This window comes from Lichenostomus cassidix, chromosome 18 (assembly GCF_008360975.1).
Source record: "Lichenostomus cassidix isolate B80296 chromosome 18, HeHo_3.0, whole genome shotgun sequence".
Classification (NCBI taxonomy): domain Eukaryota; kingdom Metazoa; phylum Chordata; class Aves; order Passeriformes; family Meliphagidae; genus Lichenostomus; species Lichenostomus cassidix.
In genome coordinates this window covers 599762-621672 of record NC_139498.1, presented here as the reverse complement: position 1 = coordinate 621672, position 21911 = coordinate 599762, and the positions used below count along the sequence as shown (strand labels likewise).

At 41.7% G+C, this 21911-nt stretch overlaps 1 protein-coding gene across 10 annotated transcripts in view; it reads left to right on the top strand.

Annotated features, from left to right (window-relative positions):
* The first annotated feature begins 1488 nt into the window (after positions 1-1488).
* BPTF (bromodomain PHD finger transcription factor) overlaps positions 1489-21911 on the top strand; it is a 50110-nt gene continuing 29687 nt past the window's right edge. For 8 of the 10 annotated variants that reach the window (XM_085077317.1, XM_085077315.1, XM_085077316.1 and 5 more), the window contains exons 1-5: positions 1489-2350; positions 13156-13978; positions 20476-20699; positions 20854-21054; positions 21543-21731. In XM_085077317.1, coding sequence (XP_084933443.1) covers positions 1714-2350; positions 13156-13978; positions 20476-20699; positions 20854-21054; positions 21543-21731 — 2074 coding nt within the window. In that variant the 5' untranslated portion in view covers positions 1489-1713. The remainder of the gene's footprint in view (positions 2351-13155; positions 13979-20475; positions 20700-20853; positions 21055-21542; positions 21732-21911) is intronic. The other 2 variants (XM_085077310.1, XM_085077314.1) reach the window with 2 other exon arrangements.

Sequence of the window (21911 nt, the reverse complement as noted above, 5' to 3'; positions counted from 1 at the left end):
GGTTCAGAATATAAATTCGGTAGAAAGGTGTAAATTGGGTTGGGCACTGTCAGCTGCTGCTGTGTGTATTATCCTGTGTTTAGACCAGGGATCTGAACCTGTGCAGCTGCAACGCTGAGTATAAAAGAGCTGCAGATGAGCTGGATGTAAGAGTGCAAATTGGGCTAAACCCTGCTGCCATTGTTGTATGCTTGATGCTGTGGCAGGTTTGTGGGTTTAATGAGGTGCTCAGCCTGAGCAACAAGTTAATGAACAAAAGGACTTCAAAAATTACTATAGAAGGATGCAAAATTAAATGGCACATTGGACGTGTCACTGCCATTCTTGTGGCATGACCAGTGTTGGGTTTTACCTTGCTCTGAAGCAAGGGACTGAGAGAAAAAGAACACGTACATGGACTGATTTTCTAATGATAAGACTGCTGGCTCTCTGAAATCCCAAAGCTGTCTTGATCTAGCAATGAAAAAAGAAGGCTGGCTTTCAGTTTGTACTGCTTTTGCTCATGGAGCTGATACCCTGATTTCAAGTGGTGTCATTGGAAAGCCGACAGTGCAACTGGTTTTTGTTGGTTTTTAGCTCTTTGTGGGCTCTGGCAAATGAGAAAAACAGGGAATACAGAACAGATGAAGCCCATCTCTTACCAGTGCTCCAGGGAACTGCAGAAACAGCAGAATAGAGAAAGTGGATGGACAAAATCTGCGAGTGTGGGTCCCTACGTGATCTCGGTGTTTGCTTTACACGGCACTGGCTGTGTAAGGGTGAGCTATAAGAGGGGTTTAGCGGGTGAGGAGCCAAAGCACGGCCAGAGCTGAGTGTCAGTGGTCAGGGGAGCTGCTTGGTGCGGATTGAAGAGGGAAGCCTCTCCCGAGGGGACAGCCGGGGCTCTGCTTTGGGTGGAGGACCAAGACCCCCATGGGGAGCCCCTACCGGGGCCCGGCGTGCACCTCGCTCAGAGCTGTTCCTGACGGCCCCGGGGGCTTCTCCGGGGTGCGGGTCGAGCTCTGGGAGAGACCCCGGTCACGGGCACAGCAACTCCAGTGTGGGGAGAGGGTGAGTCCGGGGCAGGGCCGGCTGAGGGAGCGGCGGTGTCGGACCGTGAGCTGGGGCGGGGGGCGCGCCGGCTGCCGGCGGAGGGAAAAGGGGCAAGCGGAGCATGAGGGGGCGAGGGGCGGTGCCGGTGCCTGGGGTCGCTGCCAGGTTCAGGGTCAGTGCCAGGAGTCGGTGCCGGTGCCGGTGCCTGGTGTCGATGTCGGTGTGAGACCCGGAGTCGGCGGTCGATGCCGGGCTCGGGCTCGGTCCGGTTCGGTGTCGGGTCGGGTACCGGGGCCGGGGCCGGGGCCGGGGTCGGTGGCGGGTCGGTACCGGGCTGGGATCGCCCCGTCGCGGCAGCTCCCTCACGGCCGTGGCGGGAGCGCCCCCTGGCGGCGGCGGCGGGCGCGGCGGTCACGTGAGGCGCTCGGGGCCTGGTGCCGCTTCCCCCAGTCAGCGCGGAGCGGCCGAGGCGCAGGCGGGGAACAAGATGGCGGCCGGCGGCGATCCGGAGCGGGGCGCCGGCGATTCGCGTTGAGCCGCGGCCCGCTCGGCCCGGCCCCCCCCCGCCCCGGCCCCGCGCCCTCCGCGGGGCGCGGAGCTTGCCCGTAGCCGCCTGTCCGGACTCCGAACGCCCTCCCGAGCCGCCCTTCCCCTCCCTTCCCCCTCGGCCAGCGCCCAGCGATGCGGGGCCGGCGCGGCAGGCCGCCCAAGCAGCAGCAGCCGGCGGCGGCCGCCGCTCCGGCGAGCGCCCCGGCCCCGGCGGGCCCCATCGGCGGGCTGCGCTCCCGGCAGCGCGGCAGCAGCCGCGGCAGGTGGGCGGCCGCGGCCCAGGCGGAGACGGCGGGGCCCAAGCAGAAGGGAGCCGGCGCTGCCCAGGCCTCGTCCGCCGCCGCCGCCGCCTCGCCCAGGGGGGGCGGCAAGAGGAAGGCGGGCGGCGGCGGCGGCAGCACCCCCGGTGGGGGAGGCAGCGGCGGTAAGGGCAGGGGCAGGGCCGGGGCGGCAGGAGCAGGGGGAGGAGGAGGCGCAGGAGGCAGCTGCAACAGCCAAGGCAGGGCTGCCTCGTCCAGGAGGAGCATCAGCAAAGTGGTGTACGACGATCATGAGAGCGAGGAGGAGGAGGAGAGCATGGTGTCCGAGGAGGAGGAGGAGGGAGACCCTGAGGATAACCAGGACTCCGAGGAGGAAGAGGAGGAGGAGATAATGGAGGAGGAGGACGACGACGATTCTGACTACCCCGAAGAGATGGAGGATGAAGACGATGCCAGTTATTGCACTGAGAGCAGCTTCAGGAGCCACAGCACCTACAGCAGCACGCCAGGTAGAGAGTCCGTGGGCGAACTCAAACAAGTCGAGGGCACCCCACATGCTCCCTCTAGGTTTGCAAATACTGTCCGCGCTGCCATGCGAGGATGTGAGGGATGCCCGCAAGCACTCGCAGGGCCAGGGGGATGCAAATAGCCACTGGCAGCCCCGGGGCCGCGGGCAGCATCGGAAGATGCTCGCAGTGAAACACACGCACGGAGAGCAGCAGGGAGGGCGGGCGGCACTTGCTGGAACAAGGGGATGCTTTGCGAATATTCATGGGGAACCTGGTGAGCGCAGAAATGCGCGATTCACCGGGACGTGTTGCAAACAACGTCAAAAGTGTGCGGAACATTTACTTTAAATTTAAAAACAAGGGAAACGAGAGGCATGCCTTGCAAAGAGGTCCTTTCAATTAGATACAGGAAAGGCTGGCTTGTGCTTGCAAATATAACTTCATGTTGAAAGGAAAGGAAGCACATGTAACTTGCAGTGGCTTAAAAAAAACCAAAAATCTCTAAACGCCGAGAATTTTCAGGCTCTTGAGATCAGAGCTATAACTGAACCCAGCATTTACTGGCTTTAAGACAAAAGTAGCTTTCCAAGGAGGGAAATGATGTGCATTGTTCAAAATGGAGATTGCATTGTTATAGTTTGGGGAAAAGTGCACAGGGCCTCATTGCAAGGATGTAAACCTAGTTTGAGTTCAGCAAAAAGATTAAAAGGTGGAGGTTGAGTCAGAAGCCTTACGTTTAAATATTGCTTTTATCTTAAAGTATAGCAACCTTTAAAACTCATGTTGGGGTTCAAATTCATTAAACATAATCGTGATTTAATTCCAGTGGAAAAATTGGGAAATTTTTAAGGCCTGCACTTCTGTTTGTCCTTAATTGGTTCATTCACCAAGCTTCAAATTTTTTTTATTTAAACTTGAGCACTTTGGATTTATTTGAACTCATTCCAGAATGGAGTTCAAGCACAGAATATTTTCTTTTTCTTTTTCTTTTTCTTTTTCTTTTTCTTTTTCGTCTCTGAACCAGGAGAGTACTTGAACTTAGGGGTAACCTGGTATGATTTGGGCTGCAGGATGGCAGACACTGGTGTTGTATGAGTATTTGGCCAGTTTGGAAGGGGGGAGGAACAGGTTGTTGGTGTGAATGCATTGCATCTTAATTAAAAAAGGAATGTAGTTCCGAGTAGTTAGCTGATGACTTTATAAAAGGGGGAAGTACTGGCTGCTAAATGTGTAATTTGTTTTTATTTTGGTGAGTTAATGATATCAGCTCATTCTGTGACTTCATAATAGTACTTTAAAAAGCTCTGTGTGTTTGTCTAAAGATATTTTTTAACTTATATTCATATGCTCAAGAACCCGAATGAATCAAAATAAGTACATACATTACTAAGTTTAATTTAGAGATACTTTTTAAGGCGCTAGTTTACCTGTTGCAGGGATGTCCTGCAATCAAATTGAAATTTTTTTAATATTTATTACAAAGATTGAGATCTGGCTTCACAGTGGAAAAAAGCTTTAAAATACTATCTTGACTTTTAACTCTTCATTTTCTTAGTTGTGATAACTTCAGTTGTGGTAACTTTAATTTTTATTACTTTTTTGGGAGTGCTTATGTCAGGGAAATAATATTTTTATGATTTTAACTGGCTAGGTCAGGATAATATTTTTTACATGAACATCCAGGTTTAAAATGAGTTCTTCAGAGAATGGGTGTATGCCATTTTTCAAATGTGCTAAGTGTTTTGGCAAATCAGATGATAGCTCTTGTGTGCATTGTTGTACAAGCATAGACAGGTTTTATGTGGTGTTTAGGTGTATCAGAAACCATTTTGATAATTTATATTTTTATTTCTCACTTGGTCAGGATTACTTCAGTTAACTTTATTAAGAGAAGTGTAAGTGTAAGCATTTTGTCCTTAGGTGCTTTTGCTCTACACTGAGTTTTTGAGAGTTAAAATATCAATGTTGTTATTTTGGCAATTTCCTGGTGGTTCTCATTGGTTCAGTGTTTGCCTAAAGGTGTTTCTCCCTCCTTCCCTCTGTCCCATACAAACTCTGCTCTTTTGCAAAGAAAGTACAAACTTTTCATTCAGGCAGCTCAGTCAGAGTCTTGTCCTGGACAAGCACCTGCTTTGGGAGCACAGCCGCTGATGGAAATCTCGGTCTTGTCATAATCCAGCGAGAGATTCTGGGTATCAGAGCAGCGTTGATAGGCAGAGAAGGTTTATCAGCCATCAGTATCAGTGTGTGTGACAGAGGAGCTGAGAGCAGGGCAGGGTGCAGAGTATGGTCTGCAGTGTTCCTTCAGGAACTCCAGGGCTGATTGACTCAGGTGCGCCCTGAGCCACAGCTGGTCCTTGGCTGTGTTTAGATACAGTGGGGTTTGTTTCCTGTCCTTGTCTTCAAGCCAGACAAATTGTAACACAGCGACAGAGTTGCTGTGCTGAGCTGGAGGGCTTGAAGGAGCATCCACTCCTTTGGTTAAACTGCCTCCTAACAGAATTGGGCAGTTTTTTTACCAGAAGAGATCATGAACAATCCTTCTCCTCTTTCCTTCCCTCAGTCGTGTGCAACCTGAATTACAGCCACTTTCAGCATATAGTCTTTGGGGCTGAGGAGTATTTTTGAGAGCAAGGTATTGAATAATTGCCATTCCAATCAAACTCTCCTGCCAACCAAGCTTTTACACGTAAATCACATCCCACTTAAATGGGAGACAGACTTTCTACAGGTTTTTTCTAACTTACGCTGAACGATGAATTAAAAGATCAATCAAACAGAGCAATCTCTGCCCAGGAAGGCCTCATGTTTTGTGCTCTGTTTGGGAGCTTATGATTTATCCTGAACTTAGATGTAGGAGTACTTTTTTACTATAATATTATAGTAAAATTAATATTGTTATAAAACAAAATAATATTATTGAACTATTTAAAGAAGCAAAACCTTTGCAAAGATAAAATCTCTTTAATATACTGCCTAGTAATGGTACAGAAAAAACTTACTGTGTGAATAACACTTATTTCTTTTTCTTCTGCTAGATGTACTTCTGATAGAGGGATTTCATGTGTGTGTAATGTCCCTTCTCTCTCACCCATTTACATCCCCAGAAGGTGCATGAACTGTTAGGACAGCTATCCTGCTCATCTTGTATCACTAAACACTTTTGCCATTCCCCATCCGCTGTAAATTCTACTTGAGGCTTGTCACTGTTGCGGTACAGTTACTAAGTATTTTCCATGTGTTGCGGAATTTTAAGAGAAGGCTTTGACCAAGATGCCTAGAAGTCCTTCATTTTGTTTCTTAATTTTTCTTCATCAGAAACTGGGAAAACTAGTTTTAGGAAGAGCTGTACATCTAGGCTGTGGCTGAGATCATCATCATCAAGCAAATACACAGCACTGGAGTTGGGAACCAGAATATTTGCCTTAGAATACATGAAATAATATTTTAGATGAATTTCACTAGTCTCAGCATTTGCAGGGATTGACCATTGCTTCTGTTAACCAGTGACTTCTGAGTGTGCTTTTATCTTCAGAGTGAAAGAATTTAGCTGGAAACCAGGTGCAGCATTTTGTGTGTCTGTAGTAATTTTTTATCTGAACATGTTTTCATGCTCTTGAAGATTTGTCTAAGTGGAGACACTGAGATACGACATTAAGATATGCAGCCTCTTTTGTCTGCCATGTGAGAAGATTTACCAGCCTCCCAAACATCCTACCTGGGGTACCCTCTTCTCTAAATTAAACCTGGCATGCTCTTAATTTACGATTTAGTGATCTGCACTTTGATTTGTGCTCTGGAGGAAACAATCACTTGTTCATCGTGCCAGCCATGAAAAATGCAGAAGATGAGTCTTAGCAAAGAGATTGTGTAGAAGGACAAAGGTGTAAATCTGGGGCTGATTCTGCTACATTGACTTGTAAATTGGCAGCTTATCTGAAGGGAGCTTTGTCACTTCAGTCATCTCAGAAGCTCTGAGCACCAAATACCTTGTCCTTATCAAAGTATGTGTGTTGTAAAAGGTAGAATAATTTGATGTGCTACAGATTACTTTATTGTGCAAACTTTTTTTTGTAGATCTGCAGTAAAATTCTTAAGTGCTCATTGTGTTGCATAGAAGAGGTGTAAGGTGAATAAACGTGGGTTTTAGTAGATTGGGGCTCAGGGCTCTCAGGGTCCTCTGACTTCTGAAATTAGTTACAAGTTGTCCTGAGTCTGTCCCAAGAAATTGTCTAACAGTTCCTGAAAATCATTCTGTTAGTGCTGCCTGGGGTTTTGGTTGGGCTTTTCCTTTGCCTGGGTTCTAGGCACAAAAGCGTTGTGCCTCTTGAGTCTCAGAGAGATCTCACCTGCTGCTTGTCTTGCATTAGTTATTGAAATGCTAAATGATGCCACAGAATGTGGGAGAGTTTGTATTCCTGGCTCCTGAGGGAGTGCTGATGGCCATACTATTGAGAAATTAAATCGTTAATGTAAAATCAGTCAAGAACCCTAGTTTGATTTGAAAGTGTACTGCTGCCAGGTGTGCAAACTGAAAAAGAAGCAGCCAAAAGTTTGCAGTTTTAAAGGAACAGCAAGACCTACTTTTGTACAAGGCAAGGCAGGAGTCAGACTTTACTTAGAATGCGTGTGAGAATTTGTGTGATGTCAGTGCATTCAGGATCTAGTCTAATAACCAGTTATTTTTTCATTTGTATTTCAACTTCTAAAGCTTTTGTGGTGCTTGGAATGCCTCATTTTTCATGTTGGTTTAGTTTAAAGTTTAATCTTTTTCATGGTTGATTTTTTTCCTTTTCTTCAGACAAAATACATAAATTTGGGCTAGGTGTGATTACTGCAGAGCAATATTCAAATTGGAGCTGCACCTACAAGTAGTTACAAATGCAACTTATTCTTTCAGAAAATTTTTCTGGAAGAGACTGTTTGACTTGTGAATATTAGAAACATGATTATCATGTTGGCATTTTTAAAAGGGAAAAAATGTCTTGTACAAGTCAAAGCCTTTAATTTTGACCCATCCCAAGAAAAAGATTAAGATTTTTCTATTTTGGTACTGCTTTTCATAATATATTCTTATTTTATGTTAAACTCATTCATTTTACTGCTTTTTTCCTTTTCTGGAAACTGAGCGAATGTTCTCCCAAGAGGTTGTCTTTTAATTAAAGAACCAGTGTGGATATTACTGTGGCAAACATGCAGCTCTATCCAGTTTCTGCATTCTGCTGTGAAAGGAAAGAAAAAACACAGAGAAAAGGTTCTCTTACACATTTTCATCAACTGTTTCCAGTTTTCTCAGTGATATCTAACAAAAACTTGTGTGTTGCTATACAGTCTCATTTGAAACATGCCTGGTACAGAGCAATGCTATGCAACAGCAAGTGTGTGTGTTTATTAAAACCAAACCAAAATAGGAGTAGATTGAGGGCAGTCAAAAGGCAAAGTTTCCAGGAGGAAGGAAAATGTAGGAAAGGGCGTCTTCTCTAAGGAGTATTCATGCTTCCAGGACATCATATATAACTGCCAGCTGGTCTTTATGTTGAGAAGTTTTTGCAGTGACTCACAATCTGGAAAACAAAACTAGCCCAGTTCTACTTTACTAAAGATGGACTTTCGTGTAAGAGTAGTGTGGTTTGACTTGGCTTGTGGAATTTGAAGCCAAAATTTAAATCTTTTTTTTTTGAAAATAGAAAGTCTTTTCACTTGTTGAGGTCAATTTTGTGAAGTGTGACTGGAGGGGTGGGGTTTTTGTCTGTATTTCCCTCCCTCCTGTGACACGTTGCTGAAGTATCTGAAGCTCCTTGGTCTCTTTTCTCTCCCCAGTACTCCTACCAACTTTATCCTCTCTGTGGCAACAGTGAGCAGCAACTCTGAGCTGGAGAGCTCAAGTGCTGAGAAATGATGGGGAAGGGAAAGTTCTTAGAGAAGTGAAATGAGACCAGTTTTGAGCTTTCAAATCAAGAGAGGTTGGAACCAATGTTTATTTTTTAGGTCAGACCAATGCAGCCACCACTCTGTCCCTGTTTAAACAAGACAGTGGTTCTGGCAGAATATTTGTTTTGTAGGTCTTCCATCCACCAGTCCAGTACCTGAAATAAGTTGGGCTGAAAGGCTGTGTTTAATGGAGGGGAGGGATGTGTAACATTAGTGGGACACAAAAAACTGGATTTTCATGATTTTTGTTAGCCTACATCTGTATGGTGATTGAATACAACTAAAGCTGAAGAGCATGGAAGTAATTTTTAGTTGTGATACAGTCTTTCTGTATTCTGGACACTGATGTCAATAGTTAATTCAGATACTTTGTTTTCATAAACCAGCAGATGTGTTAAAGATGGTTAAAGCAGTTTTAAGTTCTGTATTGTCTTGTGGTAAAGAATAGGTGTGACTTTCCCTTTTCTTCTTCCAGTCTGTGAATGAAAATGGAGACAAGCTTTTAAACTTTTTAATTTCTGAATTTTGAAAGGGTCAGCATTTGAACCAAGTAGGTTGAATAGATGGAAATTTAAAAAAAAATAATAAAGCAATGGTTTGGGTTTTTTAAGTAAATGGTGTTCAGACTGTTACTTCAGTAACTTTGTTTTATTTAAAATATCATTAATGCGTTTGCTTAAATATTTGTAATAGAAATTATTTTAGTAGATTATCCTAAGTGTAGACTGTAATTATCAGTATCTATAATTAAATGTGCCATGGGAATAGAATTGTTTACTCTTTAATCTTAATTACAGGCAGCTCTTCAACTAGAGAATTCAAAGTAGGGACAGGTAACCACTGCAGGCTGCTTCAGCACTTGGGGAGATGACCAGTGAAGGAGTTGCCATTCAAAAGAAGCTTGTGCTAGATAGAAATGCAGTGCTGAGACACTCCAGGGGATCTGAGCCCTGTCAATAGTCCAACTGTGGCAGCAGGAGGCTATTGGCAAATCAATTTTTTCCCTCCAAATAAAGCTATGGAATTTGAGTGGTGTAGAAGTGGACATTTTCTGCCTTTGTACTGCCTCAAACTTGGAGGTGAAATTCGATTCAGAGACTTAGTTAATATGCAGAAACGATCTCAGAAGTATCCAATTTGCATGTAATAAGACTTTGAGTACATTTTGGGAAACTTCAGTGTGGGTAAATTGAGAGTTGATTTCTTGAATAGAGAGTAGTTAGATGAAGATTCAGTTTAAAGTCTGGTCAGCCTGGTGGTGGTGCTTAAAGAAGTGACCTGCCAGTGCACCTGTTCTGCAGTCCTCTTGGTGGTTTTGGGTTGAACACAATAGTACATACTGCAATTTCTATTTGAAACAAAAATTCCCTGTGGGGGCCCAAATCCCTGACAAATGACAACATGTTAACAAAAAAAAAAAAAAAAGATTGTCAAATCCTAGTATCTCTAAAATAATTTAAACTAAAAGAAAGTGTTTGAAGTGGCCAGAGCTCTTTGTTGGCCTGTAGGGTTTTTTGTGTCTGCTAGTGAATGTCAAATTCAAACATTGTCCTGTTTGCCTTGTGAAAAAGAAGATTGTCCTTGAAAGTAAAGAGCTTGGAAAATTTGGTATGTTTATTGTAGGAAAACATTTTTCAATGTTTTAGGGATTTTTTTTTCTGTGTTTATGAGGCACAGTTGGGTAAACATGGACTGCGATCTTCAAAAACCATCACACAGGAGGTGGAACTGCAGGGTGAGCTGTGTGGGTTGACAGCACACTGAAAAATCAGCAGTGAAGAAAGGTTATCCACCCAACCAGTAAAATACCAACATTTCAGCTCAAAAAAGAGACTGTAGCACTTTGACATCATTATATCATATTCCATTGACCTGCACTTTTAATTTCAGTTCAGCAGCTACTTGCAATGCTTCAAGATCTATGAGCACCTTGGCAGTGAATGTCCATTCTTTTCACTGGAGATTATTAGACTGCTTGGGTTTGTTGGTTTGGGCTTTTGAGGTTTTTTTTAAAGGTGTCTGAGTGTTTCTTGTGATCACAGTTATGTATTGGTCAGTAATACATTTAAGCACAAATTGCTTGGAATTTGTGAATTTCAGAATTACACTTTGTGATTCTCTTCTCAACTTCAAATTCTCTTCAACCCCAGTACAGAGAATATTAATAACAATTTGAAAGTGAAATTGGAAAGAAAAAAAACCAGAAAGATTTTAAATACTGTGCCATCAAGTAATTTAAGAAAAATACAGTTTCTTTCTAAAATATTCTCCATCCTTGAATACTTGCCTTTTTTAGCTCTGGAAACCAGTTTATTTTTAGTTTAGAACTGTTCAGAGCAGTTCAGCGTCCGAAAAGAGAAATAATTGGAGCTCTTGAGCTGTGGTTGTGGTTTCCAGTGTGGATGAGGAGTGTTGAGGTGCACAGTATTACAGTGTGCTGCAACTGAGGCCTAACACAAATGAAGCACACATTTTATCATGCAGTATGCTTTTGCTATTGTCTGTTTTACTATTGCTTTTGAAATTTCTGTTCTTTATACCAAACCGAACATGAAAATGCATAAATTGATTTAAGTAGGAGATGGAATGGTGTGACTGCTGCAGCCACAGGGTTGCATTGTACTTGCACCAAAGTACAATTCTTTATTATGCTATTATGACATACTTTGTATCCTGATAACACATTGCTTCTAGATCTCTAATTGTATCAACGTGCTTCCTTTGTAAGAGGAAGTGTTAGAGATTAACTTTTTTCAGAACGTATTAGGAATGCCTTATTTTAAGGTTCTTTTTTATTCCCCTGTCAATTTCTTGTGACAAATATACAAATGGCCTTAAGTTGCACCAGGAGAGGTTTTGATTATACGTTACGAAACTTTATTTTGCTGAAAGGGTTGTAAAGCACTGTAACAGGCTGCCCAGGAAAGTGGTGTAAGTCACCACCCGTGGAGGTGTTCTGAAATGTGTGGATATGGTACTTGAGGACATGGTGGTTGGGCTTGCTCTTGAAGGTGTTTTCCAACCTTAAGCATTCTGTGGTTCCATGCAATTGTTATCTCATGTGAAAAGAGACATCAGCAAAATTGGTATATTGGGAGTCCATTTTTTTCCACCAGTGGTCCTTCATTCTAGTTTATCTTTGTCTAAAATTACAGAGGGGATTTGTCACTTCTGATTAATTCAGGTAAAGCAGGGTTAACATCCCTGCTGCTCTCCTTGAAGGGCTGTGGGAAGGCTTTACTGTGTGACACACATTTTTCTGCTACAGTTGCAAACACTGGTAAGAATCCTGGTTGATACCTCTGCTGGCTTTTGTGTTATTTGGACTCTGTGAGGGCCATCAGTGATTTCAGAGTATCTGCTCTGTGCTTGTTGTCTTGTGTGGCCAACTAGGACTGCAATGTTGAGGGAAGCTTCAGGCCCTGGAGTAGTTTAATGTGTGAGTGTGTCTTTTTTTGGTTTGGGGTCTTTTAATTGAACCAGCTGTGGTTTATGCTTATGTGATTTTGGATCATGGTGATAGAAAAGTTGAGTTTAATCTAGAGAACACTTGCTTTGTGCCTGGCTGTGAAACTCCTTTGTCTTTGTGTGTTTGCCATGATTAAACATTTTCCACTGATTCTACTGATGCCTCGTGCAGAGGCGTCTTGGAAGACAGTCATAGAAACATTCTTTCATTTTCCACAGTCAGATCTCAAACTTCACTAAACTTGGAAAGTTATTTTTATCCACAGATGATGTTGACCCATTATTTCTGTAATGGAAACATCTTGCAGTTCATATTCTGTATTGTTTGGGTGTGTAATTTGTTGCATAAGATTTCAGTCTGTAACATTGGAAAGGGAGAGCTGTATCTGGTGCCCTCTTACCATACCAGCCTAAGGATTGACTCATTTTTCTGGAATCATTTGTTGTGCATCAAGTTGTTTCTTAGAGGTAGCTTTTCTTTCTGGTAACGTTTTTTTTTGCCTTTTGAATGCATTAAAGTTTTAATGATGGTGTTTCAGGTTCAGCAGGATCTGCCTTAGCAGGTCTTCTCCCACATGAGACTTACTCTCTGTATTTTTGGGAGTATCGAAGGGAATAGGGTGGGTTGAACAAGTGCTGCAGAGAACATTTCCTCTAATGGTAACATCCAAGCTGACTGGAAACTCACTTTATCTTTTAATTTCCTTGAACCAGTTTTTGGGGAAATCTGCTGTTTGCAGATTTGGTCAAGAAATTATGAATGTGAAGCTTAAAATTCCAGACTAGTGGTTGTGTCACTCTTCAGTCTCAGAACCCACAAAATTTAATACATGTCCCATTTTAATAAAGTGTGTGTGGGAAGTGGCTGCTATGGAGAACTGTAGTTTTTCTTTGGATTTTCTCTGTGCATGAAATGCATCCTGCTGACACTTCTCTATAGACAATGGATAATTTTGAAATTTAGTTGTTGATCAGAATCTTAGTATAACTTGCAGTAATTTAATACAAAATACCTGTTTGGAGCTTGGTATTTCAAGTTTTAACCAGTCATGCTGAGTAAAAATGAAAAAAAATTAATATTTTGGCTGTGGGAAATGTCTTTCTTTTTAAGTAGTTTAATCAATGATATTTCTAGATTTCATTTTAAAGATTCAGTAAATGTATACTGTATGGGAAATGCAATTACTGTATGTGTCTAAAGCAAAACTTCAGAGATCTTGAATTTTTTTTTCTTGCTGTTAGTTAAAGTATAAGATGATTAGCTGATTTAACACATTTATGTAACTGTGAAGCTTGTGAAGCCTTAATTTGCAGTAGTTCAGAATGTTAACACAGTCACTGATGATAGATGTTTAAACATGTTGCCCTGTGAACAGCAAAATTCTTACTGTTGTTTTCTATTCCAGGCAGGAGAAGACAAAGAGCACATCGTCCTCGTTCTCCAATATTGGAAGAAAAAGATATCCCACCCTTGGAGTTTCCTAAATCCTCAGAGGACTTAATGGTGCCTAGTGAGCATATAATGAATGTTATTGCCATCTATGAGGTACTAAGGAACTTTGGCACTGTTTTGCGCCTCTCTCCTTTTCGTTTTGAGGACTTCTGTGCTGCTCTGGTAAGTCAAGAGCAGTGCACACTTATGGCAGAGATGCATATAGTGCTGTTAAAAGCAGTTTTACGTGAAGAAGACACTTCAAATACTACCTTTGGACCTGCTGACCTCAAAGATAGCGTTAATTCCACTTTGTATTTCATAGATGGAATGACGTGGCCAGAGGTTCTGCGGGTATATTGTGAGAGTGACAAGGAATATCATCATGTTCTTCCTTACCAAGAGACTGAGGACTATCCTTATGGACCAGTAGAGAATAAAATCAAAGTTCTGCAGTTCTTAGTGGATCAGTTTCTTACCACAAACATTGCACGTGAGGAGTTAATGTCAGAAGGTGTTATTCAGTATGATGATCATTGTAGGGTTTGTCACAAACTTGGGGATTTGCTTTGCTGTGAGACTTGCTCGGCCGTGTACCACTTGGAGTGTGTGAAGCCCCCTCTGGAGGAGGTGCCAGAAGATGAGTGGCAGTGCGAGGTCTGCATGGCACATAAGGTGCCTGGAGTGACTGACTGTGTGGCTGAAATCCAAAAAAACAAACCATACATCCGACACGAACCTATTGGATATGACAGGCATAGGAGGAAATACTGGTTCCTGAACAGGAGAATCATCATGTAAGTAAACCGATCATTGCATCATTTCTGAACAATAATACTGGGGTTTTTAATACATCATGTAAATTGCTGTTGCTGTCTTAAAACTGTTCTTTCTTTAGACAAGGCCATTGCTTGCTGTTTTGTAAGGAGATTATTAAAGACCTTGTAAATAATCCCTGTTTATCCAAAATTAATATTCTCATACTATAAAAAAAAAATAAAACAGGGCCTCAGGCTTAATATTAATGTGCCTAAAATACATGAATGTGAGGAAAAGAAAGGGAATTTTAATGACAACTCTCCAGTTTCTTGCAGAAGTTACTGAAGAGAAGTTTAACTCTTTATGATCACACGGTGTGTAGGACACTACTTGTGCTGTATCACCTGCTTAGGTAGCGTTTGGCTGCCAGTTCTGGTGCTGGTTTGATGCTCTGCGTTTGAAACTGAAACTTCAGAGATGCTCAAAGGGATTCACTGTTACTAGAAATGCAGAAAATGTTGCATTGAACGTTTCTGTAGTGCAAAGAAAGTCAACACAGCAAGACATGCCTGTCGTCAAGGGGGGTACTGGGTGTGTTTCACACCTTTTCCTGTTACTGGTTGGTCTTGAGATACAAATGTACCTCGAAACGTTACAGCAATCAGACCCTTGTTACTGAGGCCATTGTGCCCTGGACTTCACCTGAAAAGTTGAATCAGAAGTTACAAAAATACTTCCTGCATTTTTCACAGGAAAATAGCTAAAGATTGTTTTTTTCAAAGACTGTTCTTATCTAGTTGTTCTCGTAATGGAGGAGCAAATAATATTTAAGTGAAATCAGTGTTATTGTTAAATTAGGAGAAATAGAGATTTTACTGGAATTCTCAAAACACAGATTTCTATTCAGTGTTATGGAGAAAATAAACCACAGCTGGGTACCTTAAGAGAATTTCATACAAAGCAGGTTACAGTGAATGTTAAGATAGTAGCCAGTGTGTTTAAAAGGGACTGTGAGCTCTGCTGATGGTGTCATATCTTGCAAAGAAGACACTTCTAAGGACTCAAGGTATTCCTTTAAAATGTGGGGCTGTTTCTCTGGGGCATTGGCAGCTGATGCTTTAAGTATTAATTATCTCTGCTCTGTTTCCTGTGTTCTTCTTTCATACTTGTAAAAAAAGAGTCCATGTTTGATCTTTTTAGTTTCTCTGGGTTATAAATGTCACAGTAGTGTCAAGCAACCTTTCAAAGGATGCAGGAAATCTTTTATACTCATCTCTTTTTTTTCCTAGATGTACACTCCATGTTTATATAGTCAGTCACATAAATGGTGGGTCATGCAGGTGGTTCACCAGGATATGATAGACACCTGAAGCTGTCGATATCCCAATTCCTCCATTGCCTCATACAAAATTTCCTACCTTTTGTTTTCAGAAAATGTGTTGAAATTTTGATTTTCACAAGAAGCCTGGTTGTGAAGAACATGCAACTGGGATTATTTTTGCTCTGGTTACTTGTGCTTTAATAACTTATGGTTTCCTCTGCATGATTTTCATATCTTTCCCCTCAAACTCTTGAGGAAAAGGCTGTTCCAAAGATGGGTTTGTCTTCACTGCTCTCCTGTACTGGCAGAGATCTGGGAATTAACATTAAAAAATCCAGATCACTCTGAAGCTGATTTTGAGATAAATAGGCAGACTTTGTTTCCTCCCTGTATGTAGGCAGATAGGTAATTATTTTTAACCAAACTTGATCTGTGAAACAATGTTTTTTCCCAGTGAAGTGGAGTATTTGATGTTCAGAAGGTTTTGATACAGGCAATACTTCAACATGTTTCAAACTGAAATGAATCATGCAGGTGCTTCGTGGTCCTTTGAAATCTGCACGTGCCAATGTTGTTTCTTTCTAGGACATTGATAGTAATTTTAACTGTACAAAAAGAGACATATTCAAAAGTTAAATGTGTGGAGTTTTTAAAAGACAACATTTTGCATTCCTTTCAGGTGTTCTGTGGGCAAATTATTTCATAAAAGAGCAAAAATACTACACAACTTAATTCCAGGGAAATGCAAATTTAGTAACTCACACAGACATTAGACTCTGTACATCTAGTTTTTAAATTCAGTAAACATGTTGTACTGCAAACCCAGCCCAACTCTTTTGCAGACGTGTGTGTGTGTGTTTGTATATATATATATATCTATATGCACACACACTGAACAGGATCAAACCACACCTGATATCTTGGATGGCTGAAAGATAACTTAAGGGATAACTGCCAAATGCTAAAACCTGAGATTCATGAAATTATATTATCATATCAACTTTATTAAAATGAATAAAGTGTATTCCCCGATGCCATGTGATCAAATGTATCAGAGGAAACTAATAGATCCAAAAATAATCTGCACAAATACCAATTTGAAATCCTGCCCAGGAGGATTAGAGACCTGAAATCCAAAATTCTTGGTGGTTTTGTTTTTCACAAGTGTTTTTAGGGCTTTTTACTTCTTCTCCCCTCTCCCCCTTGTCAGAAATCCAACCTACTGCTGGTTTTCCTACCTTTTAAAGGGTTTTGTAGACTTGTACCCTGACTTTTATTTCATCACTCGCCCTGTTTAAGCCCATCACTATGCATTTGTTTCTCTTTTCCACCTCTTCTGTTTTATAAAGATGGAAAAGTGGACACTGAGGGGGTCTCCTCATGAACAAATATCAACAAGATTAAAACAAAAAACAGGCCAAGAGCAAATTAATTCCCGAGGGTTTTGTTCCAAGCTGTTTACAAACTAAAGATGATGCCTCTGGGTCAATTGCATTTGTTTTACTTGTGAAGATTATTTCTGCAAGTTAATAACTCAGGAAATTTGGGACTTTGACTTGCATTGACCTAGCAAACTGCTGCAGTGTTTTAACAAGTTTATCTTTTTAGAAATATTGAGATGCTTTGGATTTATCAATTGTCTGTGAAAGCAGATAATGAAACAGTGTTTGGCTTTCATTTTGATAGCAGAAATAGGACACACATTGTTGTTCCTGAGCTGCATGGATCTTCCTCGACAGTCGAAAGCAGTTTCAGCTTTTTTTTTGCAAGATTTTTCATGCTGTTTGTGTTCTTAGGGGATCCTTCTCTATTTTCCCCTATTAATTAACATGGGTTTGGGTCTTCATTTGAATGGACTGCTTTAAACAGTTTACTGATCTTTCAGTTTCCAATTGTGTCATCATGGAATTCAGGAAGTATCTGCTACTAGAAGTACTAAATATTTTGTTGTTACCTTACTGGCAGTTCTGAGCATCTTTTACGTTGTTGTTTTTATGTCTTTGAACTTGTGTCTGCAGCCAGTGCATAGTTCTGGCAGCCAAGGAGGATGGGAAAGTGGGAAATAATCACATGGTTCTTTCCTCCCTCCATGGCCTCACATACTGCAGTGACTCAGCTGAGTCCCCTGGAGGCTCAGCAGACCTGTCCACACCAAGCTGGCCATTCGGCCGAGAGAAGCACTGGGAACTGATCCTTGTGCAGCCTTGCATCTTTGCAGCTTTTTATGACAGTCCCTCTGATTTCTTCAGAGGGTAAAAGTAGTGTCCCTTTAGTAAATGCAAGATGTTAAAGGAAAGTTAGCTAGAATTATTTAATTGTTGATTTAAATCTTATCTAACTTGGCCAGAATGGATTGCGCGGAATGATTTCTGCTGTGTGCTCCAAGTCTTCCCCTGGCACACATCTGAATCTTGGAAAGAAGTCTGGCCAGAGATGAGTTTGGTGTAAGCACACAGACCAAACAGTTTGTGCCATTTCACTTTCTGTCTGTGCTTTTTCAAGACAAAACTAATTCCTGAAATTCTCTTGCTAAGGTTGTGATAGCCTTCAGTTCAAAAGAAACTCTGTGCTCAAACCGTGATATAAATGAAGTAGAACGGTTATTAAAATACTCTTGGATAACCTCATTGTCTGTTCCTAGAATATTATCTGAACAGTTCTTTAATGGGCAGAACTCAAATCACACATGGAAGGATTAGCTCCAGGTGCTTTCTGCAGAATACTCTCGGTGGTGTGATGTCTCAGCTCTGCACACTGAGCCTCAGGGGTTTACTGGCCTGCAATACAGCAAACCTTTACTGGTGCCAAAGGCTTTTTCTTGAGTTATCCAGGGAAACTGAAAACAGCAGCTAATTGCTTTTCAGTCCAATGGAACTTTGCAAGCCTAGAATAGAAAGGGCTGATGGGAAGGGAAAAGGCAGATGCTGCTCAGGTGTTCAGGTGACATACATAAGCACCCTGGATGCATTAGTGCAGCTGGAGCTGAGCAAATCTGCTGAATGGGGGAGAAACATGGAAATAAGAAAACACTAGGATGATCACCATCTAAATTGAAGCAAGGTGTAGAGGCTGCTTGTCTGGCAGATGGGTGCAGGCGCAGCCTTCCTTCGTGGAGAGATGAGAATATATTGTTGGACTCAATCTCAAAGGTCTTTTCCAGCTGAAATGACTCTATGATTCTATATAAAGCATTCATATTGTTGCTTATCTAGGTCATATAAGAGGATGTATAAATGGCATTATCTCTCTAGCAAATAATCCTGTAGCAGCTACAGCTGAGGGGTTCAAAATGAAAGGTTCAAGTTCCCTTTTTGGTGAGTTGAGAAATAAAGTAAAAACAGCATCATATTCTGCAGTCATGTTTGTCAGGAGCTGAGCAGCCTTACAACTGCTGCTCTGCCGGGGTCTTGTGCTTGCCGCTTCCCTTGGATGTTTGCCAGGGAAAGCTCAGGATGCATCCATTCCCTGTCCTTTTTAGTTTAGCATTTTGTTTCATCCTTTTATTTCCTCTCACTGTGTAAAGCCCTATTCTTGCATTCTCATCTCCCCTTCCATCTTGGTTTTTGGGTGTTTACTTTTATCTTCCTTTTCTGTGGCTTTTTTCTGCCACCAGTAATGAAAGTGCTGTCATTCTATTGTTATTAGTAAATAACTCCTGGTTTAGAGGAAACATGATTTAAACAGTAATTTTTCATTAACGTGGAAGTTTACAGGCCTGGAATATTCCATAGAGTCAAATGATTTTCAGTATTCAGCTGTTACTTTTTGATGTGTCATATGTGGACAGTCTTCCTGAAATGAGCTGTTTTCTGAGAAAACTTGTGAAACTTAACAGGTTGGTGTGGTTAAAACTAATGGAATGTTGGCAGATTAGAAAAATAAATGAGTAAAGCAGAATTAGTTGCCTTTCATGCGCAAAGGCCTTTGTGACAGAGATGCAATACACCAGGTTTTATCATCAAAACCAAAAGTCTGTTTTGTAATAACGGTTGTGACAAGTTAGTAGCTGAATTTTGAGTAATATTGCCGTCATTAACTTCACAACCACCTTATTTCAGTAGTGTTCTGTTGGAGCTGCAAATATTAATTTTTCCACAAATACATTATGGGAGGCAGTAGATCAACAAAGATCAAGTTGCTTTAAGGTTTTTCGTCTTTCTGAATCCCTGAGGCCAATTTGTGCCATTTTTAATGTATAAGCCACGGGAAGGCAACCCAGTAGAGAGGAATCTGCAACAAACCTCCCAAGGGCAGATCTTTGAGACTTACAGTCAGCTTCCCATTCCTCTCAGCACTGTGGGTTGGGGACATCAGTGAGCCACAGGCCTGCAGTGCTGTACCAGGGGTGCAAATGCAGCAGGAGTTCAGCTCCTTTGCCCAGGTGAAGGCCAGGCTGCTCCATCAGTGTCACCCACACGCTGTAGGGAGCACTGGGATGTGCTGTGCAAATGAGTGCTTGGGCTCATGGCAGATTGGATCTGGGTGCTGCTGCTGAACAGGATGGAGCAAGCCAAGCTGAAATGCAGCAGCTGCAGAGCCACTTGGAGCATCCTGCTTGTGCTCTCCAGCCTCCAGGAGAGCCTGGTACCTGAGGTATTTATGGAGCTCCCTTGGCTCTGTGGCCCTGCTGAGGTGCTGTTGGCATCACTAATTCTGGGCTTATGAGGTCATGGAGTAGTGCAGTTTAAAAATGTGGAAATCCCTTGTTCTTTTCAAAGGGTTGTATTGTGACTCATCCATTACTGGAGCTCTCACAGGTGGATGCTGTAGGATGCCAATATAAAATATTTTATGAATGTGACATTCTATACTTTGAATTTCCTAACTGTGCTCTTTCATGAATGTGCTGTCAGAAACTACCCATTATGGATTCTGAACTTTAAAATTATTTCAGACTTAGTAGTAAATTACTGGTTACAGTAATAGTGAATATAATGAGAATAAACCTTGTTGTCAGATTGGACAAACCAGTTTTAAGGAGACTTCAAAACTTTCCTGAGGAAGTTGTCATGAGAACTGAGGGGATGAAGAAAGGGAGGGAAGCAAGAGAGGAATGTTGACTATTAAACTGGGTGCATATGAGTGATCTGATTTGTTTTTTCATACTCAGGTATTGGCTCTGCAGTAATAGGTCTTTGCAGAAAGCAGACTGATAGTAATTTTTGTCAGTTACTCAGATATTTAAAAACCAATATTTTTTAAATACTCCTACAGAGAGGAAGATTCAGAAAGTGAGAAGGATAAGAAAATCTGGTACTACAGCACAAAGATCCAGCTGGCAGAGTTAATTGAATGCCTGGACAAGGATTACTGGGAAGCTGACCTATGCAAAACCCTGGACGAGATGCGTGAAGAAGTTCATCGGCACATGGACGTGACAGAGGACCTTACAAACAAAGCAAGGGGCAACAACAAATCTTTCCTTTCTGCAGCAAATGGTAGGAATATTTTGTGTAATGGGAATAGATGCTGCACTTTGAATCAAATCTAGTTTATATTACATCAGAAGCAGGATTTATGTCATGTTATTTGTGCTCTGTGGCTCTGGAGGTGGTTTATTGTTCAGTGCTGACAACATGCTTTATATTGTAGATGAAATTTTGGACATTATCAGAGCAAGAAAAGGAGAAATAGTGGAAGATAAAAACACAGGAGATGAGGAAACAGAAAAGGCCAAAAGTGATGTTGATAATGACCAGACAGATGCTGAGAGAGACAAGGAAGAATCTGGAGACCAGGATAAAATTGAGGAAACACAGAATGAGCAAGATTTAGAAAAAGAGAAAACAGAAGGTAAAGAAACTCTGACTGTTCTTTAACAGCTCCATTTAATTGAAGTGCACCCCACATTTCTTTAAGTGTTAATGTGTTACTTTTTTGTATGATTCTTCAAGATGTTTCTATTACAGGTGATATTTGTCAGTTCCTTTGTGCTTGTATATTGGAGTTGTTAAGTAATTTCATCAATTTTCCTACTTCTATACAGCTGGCTCCTAGATACCCTGCCTTGAGGTACAGCTGGCACTTACAGGTTGTGATCAACATGCTTGTAGTAAGCCATGTTACATCATTTTTAACTTTTTCCTCATCACAATTGGTTTGTTCTTAGATTCTGAGACAATACTATCTCATAGCAAAAAAAAAAAGGAAAGGAAAAAGCTTGCTATTTTTCAGCATTGTCGAACAAAGCTGCTGAAGTTGCTTTCTATGGATGATGCCAAATGACATCCTAAGGCATAATAAAGAACATCCCTAAAGTTTTGTTGTGCGTTTCACTATAGAGGCAAGAGTCGTTGGGGATAAAAGTAACTCTGTGACCTCAAGCACTGATGACAACACCACAAATCCTTCTGCAGGAGAGAATAGTTGCTCTGAAGGGAAGGACGCAGTGGGGTGTCAGTCAGAAACCCTTGATAGCAACAACGTGGCAGAGAAGAAGGTGGCATCAGAGCTCCCTCTGGAACTCTCAGGTACAGAAGGCACTGTTACCAATGCCTCTGTAATTTGGGGAATCTGTTTTTCTCTCTGATTTGTCCACTAAAACCATTCCCAGCGTATATCACTCATGCTGTTTGCCTGCAGTGCCATCCTTTACTGCTACGTTGTCATTATTAACATTTCAAAGTTAATTTTCTTGCAACTAGTGCTTA